Genomic DNA, 24,354 nt, shown 5'->3' on the forward strand with positions numbered 1-24,354 from the left:
ATTAGATTATTTGTTTGTTTTTGTTTTTGTTTTTGTTTTTTGCTGTTGAGTTATGAGTTCTTTATATAATTTGCATGTTAACCTCTTATCAGATATGTGGTTTGCAAATATTTTCTCCCATTCTGTAGGTTACCTTTTCATTTTGTTGATGGTTTCTTTTGCTGTGCAGAAGGTTTTTACTTTGTTGTGGTCTCACTTGTTTATTTTTGCTTTTGTTGCTTGTGCTTTGGGTGTCGTATCCATAAAGTGCCTAGGAGCTTTTTCCCTATGTTTTCATCTCTACTTTCAGGTCTTAAATGTAAGTCTTTAATGCTTTTTGAGTTAATTTTTATGCATGGTTTAAATAGGGGTCCAGTTTCATTCTTTTGCATGTGAATATCCAGTTTTCCCCGTACCATTTATTGAAGAGATTATCTTTCCTCCATTGAGTATTTTGGCTCCCTTGTCAAATATAAGTTGACCATAGAGCACAAGTTTAATTCTGGACTTTCATTTTTGTTCTGTTAGTCTATGTGTCTGTCTTTATGCTACTACTGTACTGTTTTGATTACTGTAATTTTGTAAGATATTTTTAAATCATAAAGTGTAATTACTCTAGCTTTGTTCTTTGTTCTCAAGATTACTTTGACTATTTGGGGTCTTTTGTGGTTCCATACACATTTTAGGACTATTTTGTTTATGTTTTTGTTTTTATTAAAAAATAGTAAAATAGTATTCTAATAGTATAGTATTAGACCTTAGGTGATGTTGGGTAATATGAACCTTTTATGATATTATTTCTTCCAATCCATAAACACAGGATTCCTTTACATTTATTTATGTCTTCAATCTCTTTCATCAGTATTTTAGTAATTTTCAGTGTACAGATCTTTTACCTCCTTGGTTAAAATTATTCCTAGGCATTTCATGTTTTTGATGCTGTTATAAATGCAACTGTTTTATTTATTTCTTTTTCAGATAATTCAGTATTATTATATAGAAACACAACTGACTTTTATGTATTGATTTTGTGTTCTGCAACTTTACTGGATTTGTTTATTCTAATGGTTTTTTGGTGGAGTCTTTAAGATGTTATCTGTATAAAATCAGGTCGTCTAGAAACAGAGACAGTCTTACTACTTCCTTTCCACTTCAGATGCCTTTTATCTCTTTTTCTTTCTTTCTTTCTTTCTTCCTTTTTTTCTTCCTGATTGCTCATGATCAGACTTTTAGTAGCATGTTGAATAGGAATGCTAAGAGTGGGTATCCTTGTCTTATTCCTGATTTTAGAAGAAAAGCTTTCTTCTTTCCCTGATTGAGAATGATTATTAGCTGTGGACTTGTCATATATGGCCTTTTCTATATTGCGGTATATTCCTTCTATACCCAGTTTGTTAAGAGTTTTTATCATGAATAGATGTTGAATTTTGTCAAGTGCTTTTCCTGAATCTGTTGAGATAATAATGTGATTTTTATTTTTTATATTCTATTAATGTATATCACATTGATTCATTTGCATATATGAAACCATCCTTGCATTCCAGGGATGCATAATATAGAGACACATTTTTTCACTGCTGGTAGGAATATGAAAAGTAGTATGTCAGCATCTATTAAAATGTAAAATGTGCATACCAGTTGTCAAGCTGTTCTATATGGAGAAATCTGTCTTATAAAAGTGAAAACATTAGTATACAGAGGTAGATGTGCAAGGATATTTTTTGAAGCATTGTTTTTAAGGGAAAAGGAACTGGAAGCTACCAAATTTTCATCAGTAGGAGAATGGTCAAAAGCTATGGTACTTCTATCCTGTGTAATATTATACAGTTTTAAAACAAGTATTACATCTATTTTCTTGATTTAAAGGACTGTTTGCTCTATATTATTAAGTACCTTAAAAATTTCAGAGAATGTTTACTGTGCAATCCATTTTAAAATTAAAATAGTACATATATTTGTGTGTATATATGGGTTTGTGTTTATAAACATAAAGAAATATGTGGAAAGAGACATACCCAAGCCATTAACAATTGCTGTATTTTCAGGAGTCAAAAATAAGGAGCAGGAGGGGTGCCTGGGTGGCTCAGTCGGTTAAGCATCTGACTTCGGCTCAGGTCATGATCTCACGGCTTGTGAGTTCAAGCCTCGTGTCAGACTCTGTGCTGACAGCTCGGAGCCTGGAGCCTGCTTCAGATTCTGTGTCTCTCCCTCTCTCTGCCCCTCCCCTGCTCACACTCTGTCTCTCTCAAAAATAAACATTAAAAAAATTATTAAAATAATAAGGAGCAGGAGAGGTGTGTGCTACTTTATTGTTTAACATGGTAAAACATATTACATCTTAATTTAAAAATATAATAAAGATGATTCAATGATGAATGTAAATATACATTATAGGACATTAGTAGTTTGACTTTGAGCATGTATAAATACCAAGTAGTGTAAGAAAGGAGAACCAGCACTACTGTATTTGGTTAGAGATGTCTTCATAGTGAAAACAGCGGCTCTCACTTCACTGATGTGTCAATGTTCTTCAAACTACTTACAGTTTGGAGGTTTGGAATTTGTGTTTCTTTTTCAACTCAATTAAAACTTAGTTATTCTCAGAAATAATTACTAGGAAACAGATTATTAAATAAATCACCCTACACATAAGAAAACAATGCTTCATATTTACAATGTTAAGATTTTCCTGTTTTATTCTTTGTAACTGCCTGATCTAAAGATGAAGATGTAGTGTGGCTAGTGTACTCATCACTAAATCAGACGCTATCTTTATAAAAGTTGAGCTTTTTTAAAAAACATATTTGCAAATTATACATCGGAAATAAAGATTGTTTATCATCTTTCTTTTTTATTTCAGAACGCTTTACCCTGTACAGCTCTAAAAACCTTAGGCAAGCGTGGAATAAGTAAGTCCATGTACCGTTTATGCTTGTTTTCTCTCTCTTTTTCTCTCAGTCCCTCTCTCAATTTCTAAAGTCTCCAAATAAGTTTGTCTTGACATTTGTTTCATTTGTTCATCCAATATCCATTTCTCCATTCATTTAACCATTAAACAGTTGTTAAGCCATAACTATGCACCAGCCACCATGTTCAGCCTAAGCCAATGCTGTTATATATGAGTTTGGGTTCTGAGAGCAACGTGGCATTGCTTCGAAATGATAAATCCTAAAATTCACTGGGTTCAGTCTTCTTGTAACTAAATTCAAGAAATATTTTAGCATCAGCAAAATAGCATTTAAGTGCAATTTAATGACTGATTTTAATCTAAATAATGTTGGTGAACACCTCTGAGCAAGATAAAATTGATCTTTCACATTTTTTCAGTTTATCTATTGTTCCCGTAGGCCTTCTTGGAAAACTAAGTACCTGTATTGCTTGAAATGTATGTCATCTGTTTATTTGATTTCTGTTCTCTCATCTGATCTTGTTGAAATAGTTTTATTTATTGGTTTTGAAATTTGATGAAATCTGAAGATCTGAGTTTCTCAAGTTAATCATAGGTCTTTTATTGCAAGCCAACCTGTTAGTAAACCATTGAAAGTTGGAAAGCAGAGTAATTGAGTCACTCTTGTTAGTTGTGGATATCATATTTCAAGCATTATGCTGGGGAAAAAGTAACTGGAACTGCTTTGATTTAAAAATTTTTAAAGTGTCATAACAAATTTTTGTCTATGGGGACTTCAGTATTATTGCCTTAGTTTTTACTGTTATGACATATTTAATTTTAGACACCATCAATTATAAAAATAAAAAAATAAGAGAAAACCTTTTTATAATAAAAATGCCTTTAATCGGTATTGTCAGTAGATACAGTGGACAGCTTATTGTAAGGGAACTCATGGAACGAGTACGTGAAACTCTGCAGTGGTTTATTTGAAAGACTTGGCAGTTTATTTTTATTAAATCCATCTTAGACGAGCACTGGAATAATTATTTTTGTCTAACACAAGGCTTTGCATTTGCCATTTGAAGAGTTAGTTCTTATTATCTGTAGAGTCTCCTCTGGGAGGCATGCCGTCTTCTGGGAACATTCTGTGTGCGTTCCTCACTCTTTTGCCCTTCCACCTCCCCCTCTTTACTGATCAGCGGTCTAACATTTTAATTAAGTGCTTTCATACACCAGATAATATATACAGTATACAGTTCCTACCTTAATTAAATGATCAAACACATTCTCTCATATTGCTCAAAAAGTTTTGTCCAACCAGGTAACCATTGTATGAGACAATCTTTTATAAAGCAATTGAATTTCTAACCCCATCTTTGAAGTAACAGGAATATCTGCCGAATCTACACGTAGTGTTTGTGGCGAATAGCCTTCAATTTAGAGAACCTCCATTTCCTTGCATCAGAGGGACAAAGCTAGAATGACCTCCAAATTGCCCAGGAAAATAAATGGCAGATCTTATCCACTTAGAATTGTCTACAAAAGATGGGAGAGGGGTGTCTGTAGACAATGCTGAATGATATTTCTTCCGCCATCCTCTTGTGGTTATGACCCCATTCATTTCCACATGGCGCATTTCAGTCGTTCATTTTTTGTGACTTGTATTCAGCACCACCTGCCATCACAAAGAGTCTAGCATACATGCCCAGGTGAAGGGCCTTTCTCATTCTGCCTTCCATAGTCACTAGTGAGATGCCTCTCAGAGAAGGTACTTCTAGCCATTTACATTACTCTACTCTGGGAGAAACGAGGTAAAAGAAAAGTAAAATTGAAATAGTATTCAAGCTTTGCATTGCTTCACTTCATTCTGACCACCTAAGACTTGATACTCACTTTTCTCTGAGAGTTGTTCATGTTATAACAAAAGTAGTTAATTTCATTGATGGAAATCAGGATGTAGAATCCTCTGGTATTGACATTTTAGACATTTTAAAAACTATGTGCATCATGCACAATCTCCTTTAAATTTTTCTTAAAAGATGCTAGGTATTTTCTTCAAAGATGCTTTTATTCTTAAGGGCAAGTAAGAATTCTTCAGAATACGATTTTTCACAAAATAAGAAAACAGTTTTCTCTTTAAGATATAACTTCAGGGATATTTATTAATTGCATTTTCTATGAACATAGGATTTATAATTTTTCTACCAAAGCCAGGGTCTGAAATACTGAAGGAGAGGCGCCTGGGTGGCTCAGTCGGTTGAGCGTCTGACTCTTGTTTTCTACTCAGGTCATGATCTGTCTCACTGTTCATGGGTTCGAGCTCCATGTGGCGCTCTGAGCTGTCATTGGAACCTGCTTGGGATTCTCTCTGTCTCTGCCTCTCCCCTGGTCATGCACTCACTCTCTCGCTTTCCTTTTCTCTCAAAAACAAATTAATAAAACTTAAATTATTTTTAATAAAAAATAAAATACTGAAGGAAATCTTACATTTTCATGTAAAGTCTTTTTAATGAGCTGGTAGAATTATAGCTAATGTTTTTCTTTTAATCTCTAACATCACATATGCTTTTTAAAAAGAAATTACAAAAGCATTTAATAAACTGGGTCCTACCCTTAGATTACTTTTAAAACATGTTAGGGAAACTATTAAAAGCTGTTAGCTTGAGGTAAGATTTTTAAATTATAAACATAATTTGCTTAGAATCAAGCTATTTTTTAAGTCCCCATAAGTCTTATTTTTTGTTGCCTTAAGGAGTTATTTCAGAAAACACTAAGTAATAAAATATCACTAAAAATGTTATAAAAATACTACTTTCTGGTATCCCAGTGTTACCTACTGAATCCTTAGAGCCAAGCAATAGCCTCTAGCCCATTAAAACCCAATGAAATTTCCAGAAAACTGAAAATTCAGAGACATTAATTTGTTATTGATTCTTCATCCAAATGGACTTGCGACCTTGCAACCATCATAGACATTTCAACATCCCTCACTTCGGAATGAGCTCTAAGTTCAGAAGAACTGCATTTAAAGACTCGTAAGCAAGTGCTGGCTTTCTCCATCACTACAAATGAATTTGCTTGTCTACAAGCACAATTACGAAACGAGCAATCGGTAAATTCTCATATATAGCAGTAATAGGTTCAAAATAAAGGAAACTAATTTGCAAGAACTAATTTGAATTCAATTTAGGTGGGTTAATAGAAGACGGGTAGGTTAATATAAAAAAGTAAGTCACTGCTTAAAATTAAATAGCAATGTATTTAAAAATACATATTAACTCAGCTATTAAAGCTAGTGGATCTGTTAACCTGCCTAAAAGAGTAAGAATTTCTTGAGAAATGAATCCTTGAATCTCTTTGAACAGCTGTAACAAGTGACCCAGTTTATTTGGGGGCCAAGCCTGCCCTAGGTAACGCCAATACAATTCCCTGCTGACTTCGTTTATACCAGTAACCATGGGCATAATTTTATCCTTTGAAGGATTTTTTTTAAGTATTCTGGGGAAACAATGCAGTAATGGGAGAAAAATATCAAAAGATGCAGCAGATATCTAAACTCAAAAGGATAATATAAAGAAGAAATCTTAATTACAGGATTGAGATTAATAAATATATATTAATAAAGAAAAGAAAGTACTTTTATTCCCCTATATTGGACATGCACGAATTGCGTGGGCTCTTCCTGTTTAAAAGGGGATTTTGGATTAAAGGGAGACAAATCTTAATTTTATATAAATACATGTACTGTTTTCTGACCTCCTTCAAAACATTCCATTTTATTTCATTGGAGTTATAAAACTCTCCCTATTTTTCTTCCAAATCTCTCTATTTAGAGTTGTCTGACATTGGCATGTATATGCAATCAACCAAGAATTTCAGCCACTTAAAAGATCTTTTATTATTTTGGCTGGAGAAGCAGCCTTAGTATATGCTCTCCAGCAATGTTAAGGGTAGGATTCCAGGAACACATTTGCTTGTTTTGGAACTTTTTAACAGCTGAACAATTTGGGGGGTTTGAACGGAGCAAAAAGAGAACCCAAGATAAACCACCCTGTCACAGAAGACATATTTGGAAAGAACAGCTCATGGTTGATAAAGCAATACATGTCCACAGACTCGAATAGGTGTAGGGCAACCTCATCCTGCTCTCTCCACCTACGTGCTCTGGTTTGATTTATAATCCTCCTTGATAGGTATGTCCAACTGAATTTATCCTCTAAGAATTGAAAGCATTGATTCTTTAAAATGCGTAATAAGTACAGAGTCATTGTAATGAAGCTCCCCTAGTGGAAATGCAAAGATAGACAAGAAGACATTGACCTGCATATATCTGAGTGCACCAACAGTGACAGACCCTGACTTAGAAGATTGAAGTGTTTCCTAAATTTGTATTCTTGAACTTTCCTTGAATACGTTCTCTCATTCAATGGTTAACTTTCAGAACATATTTTATAGATGACTTGCTAGATCCATGTTACATGTGCATAAAACATAGTCTTTAAAATAATATTTAAAAGAAAAATGTAAACTTCTCTCTGTAATTTATGTTGCTGATTCCCTGTTTTTCTTATGGCAACATCTGACTATGTTCAATTAAGATTTAAATCAGTGCCTTCTCAAGAAACCAGAAGCCCTCTTTTTCTACTCTGCCTTATTGTTCTAAGTTGATCTGAAATTTTCCAAAATAAGAATATATTGCAAAGCAAGTTAGAACTATCCATTTCTGTACCAGCTTAACAGTGTGAGAGGAACATAAGAATGGCTTTTGGCACTAGGAGGAGCAGTTGAGCTGAGCCAGATTCTGAAGTCCGTCCTCCACTTCCACATTTTTTTTCATTGTTGATCATTTTTGTTATAAGTCTATTTACTTCAAAGTAACAGTTTTAATTTATTTAGTGCCTGGAGATTTCTTCCCCCAGTATTTCCAAAGAAATTATTCTGTACATTATCAATGCACTTTTTTTAGGCCTGGATATATTGGGGTGACAAGCTCTACAGCAGACATTTTTGGAATTCCATTCTCTTAACCCCAGGATGAGTTGGAGCTGCAGCTCTTCCCTGCCCGGCTCGTGGATGTGAGCCCAGCTTCAGGAGGCTACAGGGGGTGCAATTCCTCATGACACGCTTGGAAATAGAGTTTGCAACACTTGGATAATCAGATCCACACAGGTGTCTGTCCTGATCTTGGACACCCGTGCATGGTGTTGTTTGGAGGCCCCAAAGTCGCAATTCAGAGGAATTTCTGTGAACATTCATTTTCACAAGAGTGATTCACTATTTCAGCTACTGAAAGCAACATGTAGGTGTGATGTTTACCAGATCTGTTAAACCCCTTGCCACCTCACAGAGAACGGTTCTTCTAGAAAATTGAAAACTATATTTTTGAAAAGGGAAAGAGGAGTCCAGGTGCTGGTGGGAGTCCTAGAGAGCCCCAAAGAAGACAGTATCAAGGGCTGTCCAGAGATATGGGTCGGGGCAGGTGCCAGGAGGACACAGAGAAAGCTAGGCAAGAGAAAGTTGGGAAATTGCCAAAGGCCCAGACCTGGTTACTAATAGTAGCAATAGCATAGATATGATAACATATAAAACATACATAGTCAAAGGCCTAACATACCCTCCTTGCCCCGTAGTCAGAGTTGTGATGGGGTAGCCATGGTAATTAACACTTGGGCAGCCTTTTGCAATATAGAATTTGCTTTCTTGTATGTTTTCACATCCTCGTGTCTTTTTTAACAATCTTGGGAAGTAGTCAGGACACATACTACTATCTCTATATAGCTTGAAAAAAAGAAAACATGCTCAGTGAGGTCAAATGATCGATGCTATGGAAAACTACAACTTGGAATGTATGCCCCAAAGTGAATTTTAGGAAAGAAGTATCAATTTAATAACCCTTATATTCACGTGGATCAATATCTTATTTGTTTTGTTCTTATTACAATCTTGGTCATGGAGATCTCTTCTGGGAAATGATGCAATTCATTTCCAGTCTGGGTTTTCAGCAGCAAGAGAGCTGGGCTGGAATAGAAATCTGACTTCTTTCCTGGGGAAAGTGTTTGTGGCAGGCTGACCACACACATCAACTCAGGCCTCCCCTGTGCCCACTGCTGGATAATGCACCATTGGGATAAAGGCGGGTTCGTGACAATCTTAAGTGCTAGAGATGACAGGCCTCCTGGCCACCCATACAGACCCTGCTAGTGACATTAGTACCCTATTCCACACAGCTCCCACTTCCCCCAGGAGGTTATCCTCTGTCATTTTGTGCCATTGCCAGATATCTTGTCCATGTCTTTCTTGTGGTAGCAAAGAATTTGCTATCATTAATAACCCCTGGTTATGGCCAAGGGCAAACCCCGTGCTATTCGTTATCCGTTGAGCACAAGTTTTTTGTTCCACTTCTGATAGACAGAAAATATCCATCTTCTCTCTTACTAATTGGCAGTACGTGCCAGGCTTGGGACCTGGCAATGGCTATTGTTTTTCAGCTTTTTAAATGATGTGTTGGATTCCTCATCCCCAAGTACATACTTATGGTGCAGCTAATACCTTCTTTCTGCCATCCAGCTCATTAAGGAATAAAATCCAGCCATGCTTCTGAAGTGGCACAGGGTTTCCAGGAGCAGCTGGGCTGCCTGTTTCTGTGAAAGGAGGGCAACACATAGAATTAGGCTTTCTTGAACTGTTTCCCGAAACAGATTCTAGAAGCGTGTGTGAACTGAAGTTCTGCTTCTCCAAAATCTAAAACGGTGTGTTTGTGTTCTGTGGCTGCCATAACAAATTACCATAAATATTTTGGTGTAAATCACCACAGAAGTATTATCTCACGGTTCTGTTGAGCTGGAGTTTAGATGGGCTCAGCTGGTTTCTTTGCTCTGGGTCTCACAAGGCCAAACTCAGCTATCGGTAGGCCTGGGCCCTATCTGGAGGGGTGGAGGAAAAATCTGTTTGCAGGCTTATTTAGACTGTGGGCAAAATTCAGTCCCTAGTGGCCAGAGGGCTGAGCCCTCTTTTCCTTACTGGTTGTCAGCAAGAACTCTCACCCAGCAACCAAAGGCCGTCTGTTTCCTCATCACACTGCCCCCTCCTGCTTCAAACCAGTCAATGGCAGGAGTCTTTCTCATTGCTTCGTGACTCTCTCACTTCCCCTCCTGCCCTATCTCTTCTGCCTTCAGTAGGAGAAAGTTCTTTGCTTCTAAAGGCCTGCCCGTATTATCCAGGTTAATCTCTCTGTTTTAAGATCTGCAACCTTAATAACATCTGCAGAGTCCCTTTTGCCATGGAAAGTAGCGTATTCACAGGCTTCAGGGATTAGTGAGTGGACATCTTTGGGGCCATTCTGCTCTCCACAAGTGGATACTGGGGTTTCCTATTCAGTGATGAGTCATGGGGTAAGGTAGAGCAGAGGGGGCAATCCCAGCCTTCACCAGGTCAGACACAGTCTGTTCCGTCTGATCTCTGACCCATCTAGTGATAAGCACAGATGTCACTCTGACTCTGGTGGCTCCATGTTGCCCGGTTCACATTAGGTATCCCCAAAATAAGGAAGAAATCATTTTCTACCTCCTGCATAGAGGAAAAAAAAGAGATTATTCTCCAGAAAGTCCATAGTCTCTGAAATATCTGAAACTTTGGCCTAGCATTTCTGTCCCCTTTAGGTCAGTGCTGTCCAATACAACCTTCTTCATTGACGCAAATCTTCTCTATCTGGACTGCCCAGTGCAGCAGCCACTAACCTCCTATGGCTATTGATCGCCTGACACGTGGCTAGAGTGACTTAGGAACTGAATTTTAAAGTTTATTTAACCTTAATTAATTTAATGTGAATAGCCATAGGTAACTACCATATTGGGCAGCACAGTTGTAGCTCAACATGTAAACTATTCACTTATTTTCAGTGCCCACCAGTGTAGTACAAGTGTGGATGTCTGATGCTTTGGAAAGCCTATGCGTTTGAGTTCTTGGCATTTTGTGCTCAAGTATCCAGAGATCTTCCTTTATATTTTTGCTTCTCACCCCTGTCTTTTATTTGTAAACACTGAGAAAATAATAGCTCTGGGGGACCCAATAAGTGTAATAAATCTGCAGAGGGACTAGTAAAACTATCAAAGAACATCAAGCAGACATTCCTTCCCCTCCTCCTCCCCTCAAGAAGCCACGCTGTTCCCTCCTGAGGGGCACTGCCTGTTGCAAGTGTCTCTATTCCTTTCTCCTTCACTGTTCCCGCTCTCTCTTTTCTGTTGGGAACTGCTAGGGGTTAGACACACAGCTCTCTCCCCTTTTTGAACTCCCTCAAGAATTCACCTCTCTGCTGTTGTTCCCGGCCCCCTTGATCTACCCTAACTCTGCTCAGAAAATATCATAAAGGAGTTTCCTCTTCACCACATAGGAGATGCTATTGAGAATCTCCACTTTCTAAATAAGCTTCCCATGGACCCCATGGGTACATATGTTAATTATTCAGCTTCAGAATATTGAAAATTACCACATTTTAAAAAGTGAAACATAAATTGAAATGCAGTTTTCACTGCTCTTTATTTATTTAAAAAAAACTGGATATGAAAAAAACTCAACACTTATTTTTATCATTTTCTTTTGGTTAAGAAAATATTTATGAGTTGGGGCGCCTGGGTGGCTCAGTTGGTTGACCGATTGACTTCGGCTCAGGTCATGATCTCACAGTTTGTGAGTTCAAGCCCTACGTTGGGCTCCGTGCTGACAGTTCTGAGCCTGGAGCCTGCTTCGGATTCTGTGTCTCCCTCTCTCTCTGCTCCTCCCCTATTCCTGCTCTGTCTCTCTCTGTCTCAGAAATAAATAAACATTAAAAAAAATTTTTTTAAAAGAAAATGTTTATGAGTTTAGTGAACCGTCAGCCTCAAAATTAAGATGAACATAAAAAGTCACTGGAGGGGTACCTGGGTGGCTCAGTTGGTTAAGTGTCCCAACTTTGGCTCAGGTCATGATCTCATGGTCCATGGGTTCAAGCCCCACGTCAGGCTCTGTGCTGACAGCTCAGAGACTAGAGCTGCTTCAGATTCTGTGTCTCCCTCTCTCTCTCCCCTCCCCTGCTTGCACTCTATCTCCCTCTCTCAGAAATAAACATTAAAAAAATTTAATAAATAAAAAATTTTTAAAAAGTCACTGGAGAAAGAGATGATTTTAACAACATTGTCTTTTGTATCCACCTCACCCACTCCACACTTTTCTTTGGTCAGTTATCATGAAAATTAGGATTGGGCAAACCTCATTATATGGGGAGACTTTCTATAAAACTGGGCACGGGGCGCCTGGGTGGCGCAATCGGTTAAGCGTCCGACTTCAGTCAGGTCACGATCTCACGGTCCGGGAGTTCGAGCCCCGCGTCAGGCTCTGGGCTGATGGCTCAGAGCCTGGAGCCTGTTTCCGATTCTGTGTCTCCCTCTCTCTCTGCCCCTCCCCCGTTCATGCTCTGTCTCTCTCTGTCCCAAAAATAAATAAACGTTGAAAAAAAAAATTTTTTTTTAAATAAAAAAAAAAATAAAAAAACTGGGCACAACTTCCCCCAATTGTAAAGATATAGTTAATAGACTATTTATGTTGATGTGTACATCTGACATCTGCTGTGTAGATGATGGTCCTACTGACCTTGTAAGAAAGAATACACAGTCAATAAATACTTTTGATATGAACCAAGAAAGAATAGAAAAGAAGAAGGAAGGCTGCAAAAACTCATAGTTGGCCAAATGGGAATAAAATGCCTGAAGTCCGTGTGATTTGGCATCACAGGGTTCAAGTTCCAGTCCTAGATATGCTACTCAATTGTATAATGTTTAGGAAGCTCACTAATCAATCTGAGTCCCAGTTGTTTAGTCTTTAAAACCCTTGGCAGGATTATTGTGAGGATTGAATAAAGCATGAGTGTTCATGATGGGGCACCATTGACCAACATTAGCTTACCTCCCTCTTGTTTCTCAGCACACCCTGTCCTCCCCTGCCAGTTAGATTGTTTCATTCAGTTCCAAATAAGCAACAGTTCTTGAGCATGAGTCCCACTGCTATACAGGGTCCCCAGACATCTTCTGGACTATTTCTTCTACCTTCCTAGGAGCACATGCTGAACTGCTTGGTCACCAAATCATTAAAAAAAAAAATACTTCTTATATAGAAACAAGATTCCCTCATTCTCAGCAGCTCCTTCCTAAGAGTGATATGTTAACAAATAGCATTGTACATAATTAATGTAGAACTTTGATTTATCCTAAGTCTTTAAACACATCTACTAGACAGTTTTCCTAATTATATTGAAAGAAACCCATGGACACTGTTATCAAGTTCAAAGCATCTGTTGGAGCTTTCCTGTCATGCTCTTCATACATGGACTTATAGGTAAGACTACCCCAGGTGTGTTAGTTCTGGGTGTCCACTTGACCCAGAGATGAGTGGTGAGACCAAAACTAATTATTCTTGCTGTTTTGGGGTTTTTAATGGGGCGGGTGGACAACTTATCCCTAGAAACATAATGAATGAAGGCTGGGAGCATGGCCTTCATTTGGTACATCTGTCATCACCAAGGAGCAAACCGGTAGGGAATTGCAAGGTAACTTGGCCTTTTTCTTTCAGACATTGAACCGAGTCCATACCCTAAAGCACAAATCTCATGTTACCTGGTCATATTCATCATGGAAGTGATTTTAATAATAGATTTCATTATGTCTTTTAACAACAACAACAACAGCAACAAAGATACCTTAAAATGCCATAAACAGACAAGGATACAACCCCCAAACCAATTATCCTTTGCCTTATCTAAAAGAGCATTTTTAGATCATTTGGACATTTTGGGGATCGCAAAAGAACCTAGTGGCAGTTTACAGTTGAAGTCTTATATATGTGTGTGGATGTCCTTAATCAGACTATAAATGAGATACAAGTGAATAGAAGTATCAACACAAAGGAACAATATTCTGGCCCTTGTTGCATTTGTCACAGAGCATATCTTTGTGTATCTGTATGTGAGTTCTCTGCTAGACCTCAGCTGTATGTAATCCCTCAAGACTTGATATACAAACATAATGCCAAATAGAGAATTTCCCTTAAATTATTCAAATCTCCCCATAAGTGATTTCCCACTCTTCCTGCAATGGAAAACATTTGATCATAAATTCAATTAAATCAGTCATCATCTTTGTGATGTTTGTCCAGCTAAATCCTTTACTGACAACACCAATAAACATAGCAGCTGTGTATGTGTGTGTGTGTGTGTGTGTGTGTGTGAGAGAGAGAGAGAGAGAGAGAGAGAGAGAGAGAGAGTTTATGGCATGACTGTTGGGGAATAATTGATCTGAAGTCAAGATAAAGGATAGGTCTCATTTCTTAGGCTATATTTTGACCACTTCACTGCAGCCAAGGTTTAAAAATTAAACTCATAACAGGGATAAAATCATGTATATTCCATTAAATTCATTGGCTTTTATTTTCCAACTTAGAGCCTAGTCTTAATATATTGAGTTTTAGATCAAAACTGGTATACTTTGGAGATGTTAGTGAAAGCTCTCAAACCACAGTAACCATTTTTCTTCCTCTCTCTTCTGCACTTTCCCCTCCCTAGTTAAAACAAAAAAAGTCGACTGTCAACATACTTTTAAGCTTCTCCAGGAAAATTCCATAATAGGACTACAGTACTGTTTATGATTTCTCAGAGTTATGTCAGCTGAAGAAGTAAGGTTTATTAGAGGCTTATAAGTGTTGATTGTTTCTCGACTTGATCCTAAAGCTTTCAGACAACTATAACTAACTGCTTCCCCTCATTTTCATTATAGCTTTGGTGCTGATCCTATTAATTTGGATATAACTGAACCCTTAATCATGCAGATCTTTATGTATGTGCATATCCATGTGGCCTGTAGAGGGCAGCATGTTCTGGGGAAAGAAAAAGTGAGATAAGCCACTGATTTTTTTTTTTTTTTTTTTCCTTTAGCAAAACAAGATATCTCTAGTAGAGAAGTCAGAGCTTCCCCATGCTTTGATTGTCTGCCACTTTAGGTATCTGCTTAGATGGCGGATGTTATTGTCTCAGGTACTTTGCAGGCTACTTGATTAAGGATTACACCAGATTCCATGCCTTTGCCTCTGAATAGAATGGAACACATCATTTTATTTACACATGAATACAAATGTGATTTTTCCATTTGTCTCTCATTTCTTGTCACCCTTAACTGAAGTTTAGAATTTGAGTTGAACTACACCAGCAGTTGTGATTTTATTTGGTGGTCAAATTAGGCTTTGCTCTATTCCAGAATTCTGCTACCTCACATCTTTATTTTTAGGTTGTGACCCCTGAAAAAAATCTGATGTCTCTTATTCTCCCCCAAGAAAGTGAAGAAGATTTCCACAGAGACATCTTCCATCCATTGTGACTTTAGGCTCTTTCTCTTAATGGCCAGCACATTTTTAGAGTAATCACTGACCCAGCCAGACCTCTTCTGTATAACTGCATTCACTAATTTTCTCAACCCAGTCTCTACTTCTCATCTAAAGAACCAAATCTTCCCAGTGTATAAACTACACAATTGTTTTAAATTTTGGAAATTTCTAGAAGTTGCAGCAAATCTTGAAAGGGCATAGAACAGCACTGTGCAATAGATGTTTATGCATTGATAAAAATATTTTATATCTGCACAGTCCAGTATGGTAGCTCCTAGCCACACATGGCTGTTCTTTAACTTAAAATATGGTTAGTGTAATTGAGGAATTGAATTTTTATCTTATTTAATTTTAATTAATTTACATACTCACATGTGGTTTGTGGTCACCAAATTGAACAGTGCAGAATAGTGCATGAATTCTGATCAGTTCATAATAAATGTTTTACCAGAATATATTGTGAGGTAGATTAGATCTTGTAGCTAAAAGTCTACTACCCAGACTTTTAGTCCCTTGCTTATTCTTTCTCATAGAGCTGTAGGCTTAAATCCACATCCTCAGACTCTGCCCCAGGATTTCTTTCTCTCAGAACATCTGAGAGATTTCCGATTTTCCAATTCTTTGATTTTGTTGAATATTGAGCATATCTCTCTTGGATATCCAGAATGGAGTTTTAAAGCCTGGCATTTCAGCAGCACTATTCCTCTGGGCATCTAACATGTCACCATCTCAGTTTGATCACATCGTGATGTCTAGATTTTCTTTTTTTTTTAATTTTTTTAATGTTTGTTTATTTTTGAGAGAAAGACAGAGCATGTGTGGGGGATGGGCAGAGAGAGTGGGAGACACAGAATCCGAAGCAGGCTCCAGGCTCCGAGCTGTCTGCACAGAGCATGATGCAGGGCTCAGACTCACGAGCTGTGACATCATGACCTGAACTGAAGCCAGACACTCAACGGACTAAGCCACCCATTGCCCCTAGATTTTCCTAAATATAGAAATAAAATTTAAGAATATGCTAAAATGTGTCAAGCCACAAACAAGCTTATTCCTTAATTTGGAGTGCGCCCCCCATACTCTGTCTCTCTGTATGAAATAATTCTTTACACTGACTAAAAATAAAGCCTGCGCTTGTTCCATCCATTATAAAGTGACCTCGATGTTCTTTTTTTTTTTTTTAATTTTTTTTTCAACGTTTATTTATTTTTGGGACAGAGAGAGACAGAGCATGAACGGGGGAGGGGCAGAGAGAGAGGGAGACACAGAATCGGAAACAGGCCCCAGGCTCCGAGCCATCAGCCCAGAGCCTGACGCGGGGCTCTAACTCGCAGACTGCGAGATCGTGACCTGGCTGAAGTCGGACGCTTAACCGACTGCGCCACCCAGGCGCCCCGACCTCGATGTTCTTTTGAAAATTTTCTCATAAGTTCCCAAGTAATAATTCTTTCAAATGCTTCTGTATTTTTATACACAATGTGCAAATGCATATCTTCAGTTTCCTATACTATACTGATAATTGTTAGTTTGAAGACATAAGGAGACTTTTTTTTAATAGTTTGTATTGTACCACTAGCTTCTGCCTGAAAATACCCTTACCTACATATACCTGGCAATTATAAGTAGTTGGACCCCAGAGGATAATAAATATGCAGCTTTTCAACTTTATTCAGTTATCTTTCTTTTATTTAATATGTAAAGATGGAATTAGTACTCAAGCAAATAACCAGCTCTAACAGTTAAGTCAGTTTGAGGTTTCTTTAAGTCATGGATATGGAATGATAACCCTTCCATTATAAATCATTTTCCATAAGAGCCAAATGTGGCATTAAAGGCAGGAATAAAGGAATGTGCAACTCAAAGGTTGTGCTCATTTCAGTAAAGATAGCCTTACCTTGTTCTGTGCTCCCCATCAAACCACCCTTTATAGCACCCATGCCCCCAGCTCCACAACCTCTTCTACATAATGAGAAACAAAAGAAGGGCTGCTTGGTAGCCACATTTTTTCTTTAAGAAACCATCCTCTTGGCGGGGGCGTCTGGGTGGCTCAGTCAGTTAAGCTTCTGACTTTAGCTCAGGTCATGATCTCACAGTCCCGGAGTTTGAACTCTGCATTGGGCTCTACACTGACAGCACAGAGCCTGGAGCCTGCTTCAGATTCTGTCTCGTCTCTCTCTCTCTGCCCCTCCCCTGCTCATGCACGGTCTTTCTCTCCCTCTCTCTTAAATATAAATAAACATTTTAAAAAACTAAAAAAAGAAAAAAAAATAAACCATCCTCTTGGAAAAGCCTAGGCATCCCTATATCTCAAGTAACAACAGAACAAAATAGGGAGGGATCATGACGTTTCTGTCAATGCTGACAGCTTTAGGACTGGGTTCCCATGCACAAAGCCATTCCCTGCCAGTCTAAGAGTGGTAGGCTTTCTGTTAATGGACATTTGTGTTATCTGCAGAGAAACCATTAGACAGAAGTATCTATTATATAGCAACTATTTCTGTGCTGGGAATAGCCATTTGTAAATTCCATAAACACCTAGGCTATTTGATAACGATGCAAAGATATGCAGATTTATATAGGTACAGAGAGAAAAAAATACAAGGTCAAAGGCAAGGGCTAAGAACTAGGAGAAGACTGTAAAATACCAGTTCTTAACTCTTCTTGAGTTAGAATACACCCTACACATTTGTTGCTAAAAATCACTCCTTAAATTACACACTCTCGTATAGGAATAAATGATATCTTTTGATTGAAATATGAAATACTTTTTTCTAAAAATTTAAAGATCTCTCCTCTGATGGGTTCTCATAGTTGTAGCATTCATCACATCACAGAGTAGAATAAATTATTTTCTAGGGCTTGAACCGCAAAACCAAATCAAACACAAACAAATGTTTTCTCCATGCTAACTTTAGCCCAGGCCACGTAAGAAATTACAGTAATCCCTCTCCAAACACATGTTGCAGTAAGTCAGAATTCTGGTAGCCAACAGTTTGATATTCTACAGTTCTGAGGGCGCTGATTCACATGTTTGTGAGTCACTGTGCTTGGGGACCATTTGAACATAAGGGTTGGGAAAAGAAAAAGAGGAATGAGGATGACCAGGTAGAAGACATGCTTTTTACTGTAGTCTTGATAATGTGGATTTGAAGTCAGCAACCAAGTGCCTGCTAGGCGAGAGAAAATCAAGACATACAAAATAGGCCAGGAACCAGTCATGGTGGGCCACAAAATGAGGAAGATATTAGACCGTTATAAAGAGGGAAAATATAGAATAAAGGGGAGATTGACCAAGAGGGGAGTATACCTTGATATGTAACACAACAAAACACATTTACAAAATCTTCTTGAAATTAAATCATTCCTGAAGCATATCTATCGAGAAAATGTATCTATCTTTAGGTATGTAAAATGATATTCAACATACTTTTACTTAAGATGCTCTATCATTGTTTTATTTGATGAGCGTTTTAAAAAGTGAGTTGTTTTTTGTGTGTTTTGGTTTGAATTGGCTTTGGTATAAGTTTATTCATGACCTTGAAGCTTTTATTTTTTCCAGTTGTAAATTTCCCTATGAGGTGTTTTCTACCAAAGGATTTTCAGGGATATAGTCTGATTTAGAGAAAACTTCTTTTACTGCATTTAGTAGGTCAGTTTAATTTTTTTCATGGATGGAAGTCATGGAAAATTAACAGGAATGTTTATTATTAAATACTAACAACTGTGTGTGTTCATGGCGCACATGGATGTGCCTATGGCATGCCGTATGCTTTTGTCTGAATTATCTCATTTAATCCCAAAATAACTCTCAAAAAGTTTTCCACACTTTTCTGATAGGAACATTTAAGCTTCTTTTAGAAAGTTTATTTCCCCTCCTTCAATTATATTGTAGCCTCAAGAGCAAGTAAATATATCCCTCATTTGCTGTTTTTTATGTAACAGGGCTGAGACTAGGATGAGGCAAGGAAAGCACTCACCTTGGGTTCAGAATTTAAGGTGGCACCAAAAAAGAACTGAGTAATCAAGATAAATAATGTTTTAATGCAGTATTTTAAAAAATCAAAAAGCTGCCTCGGTGGTTCCTATGTCTCCATCCAACAGCCCTTCAGTAGCCCCCCAGTCCCCCAGGTGCATAACCTCTTCCTTCTGAAACACCAGTGCTGGTGAGGTTATAGAGAAGTGGATCCATTTATTTACTGCCAAGGGCACTATAAACTGATAAACAACATGGAACATACAATGGAAATGTGTTAAAAGCTGTAAAGATATTCATTCATGGCACCGTCAAGAAATTTGATTTAGGGGTTCCTGGGTGGCTCAGTCAGTTAAATGTCCGACTCTTGATTTCCGTTCAGGTCATGATCTTATGGTTCATGAGATCAATCCCTGCATTGGACTCTGTGCTGACAACGTGGAGCTTGCTTTGGATTCTCTCTCTCTCTCCCTCTCTCCCTGTCCTTCCCCCACTCACTGGCTCTCTCTCTCTCTCTCTCTCTCTCTCTCTCTCTCTCTCAAAATAAATAAACACACACACAAAAATCTGTGAACTGTGACTGAAATGTAATATACAAGATGAAAACTGTTGTGTTAGAGTGGTAGAATTTGGGGTGATTTTTTTTCTACTTTCTGAAAATTATCTTTAATACTGTCATGGTATTTTAATAAGAAAAATATGTTACTTAATTAGTGTAGAGTTTCTGTTTGGGATAACAAAAGGATTTTGAAATAGACATTGGTAATGGTTGAACAATATTGTGAATGTAATTAATGCCACTGAAATGCATACATGAAATGCTTAAAATGACAAATTTTAGCATATATATATATATATATATATATACACAATTTTTAAAAACCTAGACACCTTTTATAATCATCAGCATGGTTCAGTAACCCCCACAGGGCCCCCAGTGATCCCTGTCTTTTGGTCTTTCCACCCTTGGGTAGTCTTTCCCACCTTGTACCAGGTTTGGTCTTGGTGACCAATAGCATAGGGCAGAAGCGATGGCACATTAGTGTTCGAGTTAGGTTGTAAAAGACTTCAGCTCCTTCCTTAGCTCTGACTGCCCCCCTTTCTCTCTAATCACTGGCTCTGCAGAAGCCAGCTGCCATGTCATGTGAACAGCCCTATGAAAAGACCCACATGGTGAGGACCTAAGACCTCTTGCCAACAGCCATGCGAGTGAGCCATACTGGGAGGGGATTCACCAAGCCCAATCAAGCTTCAAATGACTGGCTCTGGACATAAACTTGACTGCAACCTTGTGAGAGATCCTGAGCCAGAATTACCCAGTTAAGCTGCCCTAGGATTCTTGAACCTCAGAAACTGTGATAATAAATACTGATTTTAATTCCCACCTAACTTCTACATCTGTACCCATGAGTATGCAAGAAATACCAATAGTTTTTCCTCTATCCTTGAGGTCTTATTTTCTCCTCTTAATGGAAGTTCTTGGTGCAGGAAACATTGTGAAAACAAGTGCAGTATATTAAAAGGAGAGCTGTGTAGTAAAGTGAAAAAAAAAGGTTTCATCCTAGCATCCCAGTATGACAGTCACAAAGCTGAATGCATCACCAGGACTTGACCTCATATAAAATGCCTACAATCGTGTTTTTCCATATGGAGATTTGGTAAAACTAACTATAATATTTAGGGAATAGTGATTGAAAAGCAAATACCCCATGGTTTAAAAAAAAAGCATACACCCTCAACAGGAAAAAAATATTTATGGATGTCCAAATTTGTTGGCAGTAATCTTTTTTTCTTCACTAGAGGGAAAACAAAAAGCTAATATGACCTCAATATGAACTTGAGTTTGACTTTCAGGGGTTTAAAGAGAGCTTTTAAAATTCAGGTTTTGAAAGAAAATTTTATCATGTAAAATATATATAAGGTGATAAAAATTACAAAGCAGTAAAATGCTATATTTGCTCAGACCTATACACACAGGAGTAAACACATCTAACTGATAAAAACTCATTACTTCCAGATTGTAGACTTAGGAGATGTTTTTATTTTCCTTTACTTGTTTCAGGATTTTCTGAATTCTCTAGACTGACTGTGTCTTACTTTTATAATGAGGAATAAAAAGGTACAAATCAAGCCTTCAGAAGGATGATGCACAGGAGAGAGCATCAGCAGTTGAGGCACATAACATGCTCTGCCCCTGACTTTGCTGTGTGACCTTGGCTGTGCTGCTCCTCCTTTCTGAGCCTCAGTTTCCTCACATGTAAGGAGGGACAGTGATGATCATCTCATGGCTCAGCATGCGGAATAGACAGCGCAAAGAGTCTCTAGCACATAGTAAATGATACACAAATGCTCTGTCCTCCTTTGTATACTTGCCCACAGTATTTAGAACAAGGGTGTCATTTGCTGGCTGGTCACGTCATTTGTGATAATCAGGGGGCATCAGATAGTTCAACGGGCAAGTGATTCAGAGTAGAGTCTAGAGGAAACGCTCTGACAGGGAAGGTGGGAGGCTCCTTGCAAGAGCAATAAACACTGAAAGATATTTTGACTTTTCTTCCTAAGGATCATCAGGCCCTTTATAAAGGATGTCCAAATATTTGACAGGTCTAACCCAATTCTTGTTTTGGACATAAGCATACAGTTCTTTTTCACATCATAATGAAGTCATATATTTTCAAGACCAGATGCAATATCTGCAATATAAAATAAAGAAGCTGAAGTTAGAATCCCCAGAAAATGTAGTGTTCATTTGCCTTAACTAAAATTCAACAACCCATAATAAGCTCTGACCTAACCAAATTTTCTTTCGTATTGATTTAAATGGGAGCACTGGTTTTAGTGATTTTCTCTAATCCTAACCATATAATACCCTTAGTCTACAAGATGACAATTTTTTTAAGGAATAAGGGAATGTCTATATTAGCATGGGTGCTAAATTGTACATCTTTTACCTTCATTTTTTTTCTTTTTATGTTTTTCTTAATATGTTGGATCATGTCCAGTCTCTAAGGAAATAAACATGTGAAGTGAGTTCTGTGGAATGTTAACTGTGCTGGTATTTTTCTTTCTTTTATCAAGCCCCAAGATTCACCAAAATTGATATAAATTCACCATGCCTTCTTTAAAAAGCGTAACAGCAAGGCATTCTTCCTGTAGGAGTCAGACTGTAAAAGGTGATTTCCTTTTACTCCATTTGGTTTAAGCCTGTAAAAAGCATTAAGTGAAAAATCTGATATATTTGTTAGGGCATTTATTGCATTACTACGTTATATTTGCAGTTTTCAGTGAAAGGTTTATTGAGAACATAAACTTTGAAGAGGTTTTGTTCAGGATTAAAGATATATTTTTCTTCTCTTTTGGTGAAATAATATCACGCAAAATGATACCTTTCGGGAGCTATTTTTAGCACTGTTTATAGTCAGAGGATGCACCGTTCCATTCTGGTGAAGCAGATATCAGCTTCCAAAACTGCCTCTGATGATGAGATTTGTAACTTCCATAGGGTTTCTGAGGAATAAAAGGCTGTGAAGTTAACCAGTTTCCATTAACTCAATTTAACATAATATAGATGCACCAATAAGTTAAACAGTTTTGCAGCCTTTTGTAGTCAAAATGTTTTTCGTACTGTCCATATAATTTGGACTAAATGTTTAGAACATATCTATCTGAAGTAAAACATAAGCCATTGCTAAGGTTTAATATGCATTAATTTTGTATTGTATGCATTAATTCTTTTTATAAATGAAGATTTGAATTTAAACTCCTGATGCAATCTTTTATCATCAAAAATGAGAATTGTCTTTTTCAGAAGAAACAGTGCTATAATCAGTCACTTAGAATTCAGGAAAATTGGATCATTTTGTTGTCTAAATAGCATAAATGTCAAAAATGTCACAAGGGTAGAACATTCATTAACAATTTGCTTCACTCTTGATTTCATAAAGACATTTTGAAAATTTCTGAAACAGGTAAAATAATCTGATGATCTATTTAAGCAAGTTATGGTAAGCAAAGGTCAATCTTCACAGCAGTCCTGTGAAGTAGAAGAGAGTTATTAATTTTATCCTGATCTATAATCAGAAGTTGGAAAGGTTACAAGTTGCCTGATGTCCTTGAGCTAACAATGGAATTCCACACAGGGAAGGTCATGTGGTTATGGTTGTGTGGTTATGAAGGTCTAGTGTTTATGATTGGATATAACAATAAACAAAATAACTTGGATGTTGAAAATCAATTCTGTTGAATGCACATCCTTTGGGTTTTGTGGGTATTCTATACTGACTTGTGAGTTTAGAATTTTAACTATTCTGTAAGTTTTATCCTTCTGTTTACAAGGGTTAGTTATTATTAATATATTTTTACTCATTTCTTTTATTGAAATAAAGTATCCTTTTCTCTCATGTCCTTCAGTCAGAGGATTAAAAAGTAATTTTTTGTGCCTCTTCTGCTGTAAACCACATTATTAAAGTAAAATACTCAACAAAAGCATAGAATCATATAATCACTAGTCCACTAAAACTATGAATCTTTTCTAAAACATAACTGAGGTACAAGTATAATGCGCCTGACAGGTTTGTACCATTCCTATAGAAGAAAAATGTCAATGTTTGGTGAGCTCTAACAAATCTTAGAAAAAATTTTTAAAAATTATATTATTTAGACAGAATTAGAGGTTGAGTACATATGAGTTACATATAAGCTATTAAAAAATAAAACTTTATAGGGCACCTGGGTGGTTCAGTTGGTTAAGTGTTCAACTTTGGCTCAGGTCGTGATCTCATGGTCCATGGATTTGAGCCCTGTGTGGGGCTCTGTGTTAACAGCTTGGAGCCTGGAGCCTGCTTCAGATTCTATGTCTCCCTGTCTCTCTCTGCCCCTCTCCTGCTTGTGCTCTCTCTCCTGTCTCTCAAAAATAAATAAACATTTAAAAAATTATAAATAAATAAATAAATAAATAAATAAATAAATAAGACTTTACAACTAAAAAAAGTAACTGCTACTAGGCACTGAGAAGAATTGGAGAGGAAATTAACATAGAATGTCTGCAAAAATAATGTAGTGAACTAGTTAACCATCTCCTTTGTATAAACAGGTTAAATGAAAGCATGGTGTG

The 24,354-nt window shown here is 37.3% G+C and overlaps 1 protein-coding gene across 6 annotated transcripts in view; it reads left to right on the forward strand.

Annotated features, from left to right (window-relative positions):
* Positions 1 to 24,354, forward strand: part of CDK14 (cyclin dependent kinase 14) — a 605,513-nt gene that overhangs the window by 468,612 nt on the left and 112,547 nt on the right. For all 6 annotated transcript variants that reach the window (XM_043588815.1, XM_043588812.1, XM_043588813.1 and 3 more), the window contains one exon: positions 2,840 to 2,888. In XM_043588815.1, the coding sequence (XP_043444750.1) occupies positions 2,840 to 2,888 (49 nt within the window). The remainder of the gene's footprint in view (positions 1 to 2,839; positions 2,889 to 24,354) is intronic.

The sequence above is a fragment of the Prionailurus bengalensis genome, chromosome A2, assembly GCF_016509475.1.
Source record: "Prionailurus bengalensis isolate Pbe53 chromosome A2, Fcat_Pben_1.1_paternal_pri, whole genome shotgun sequence".
Lineage (NCBI taxonomy): Eukaryota > Metazoa > Chordata > Mammalia > Carnivora > Felidae > Prionailurus > Prionailurus bengalensis.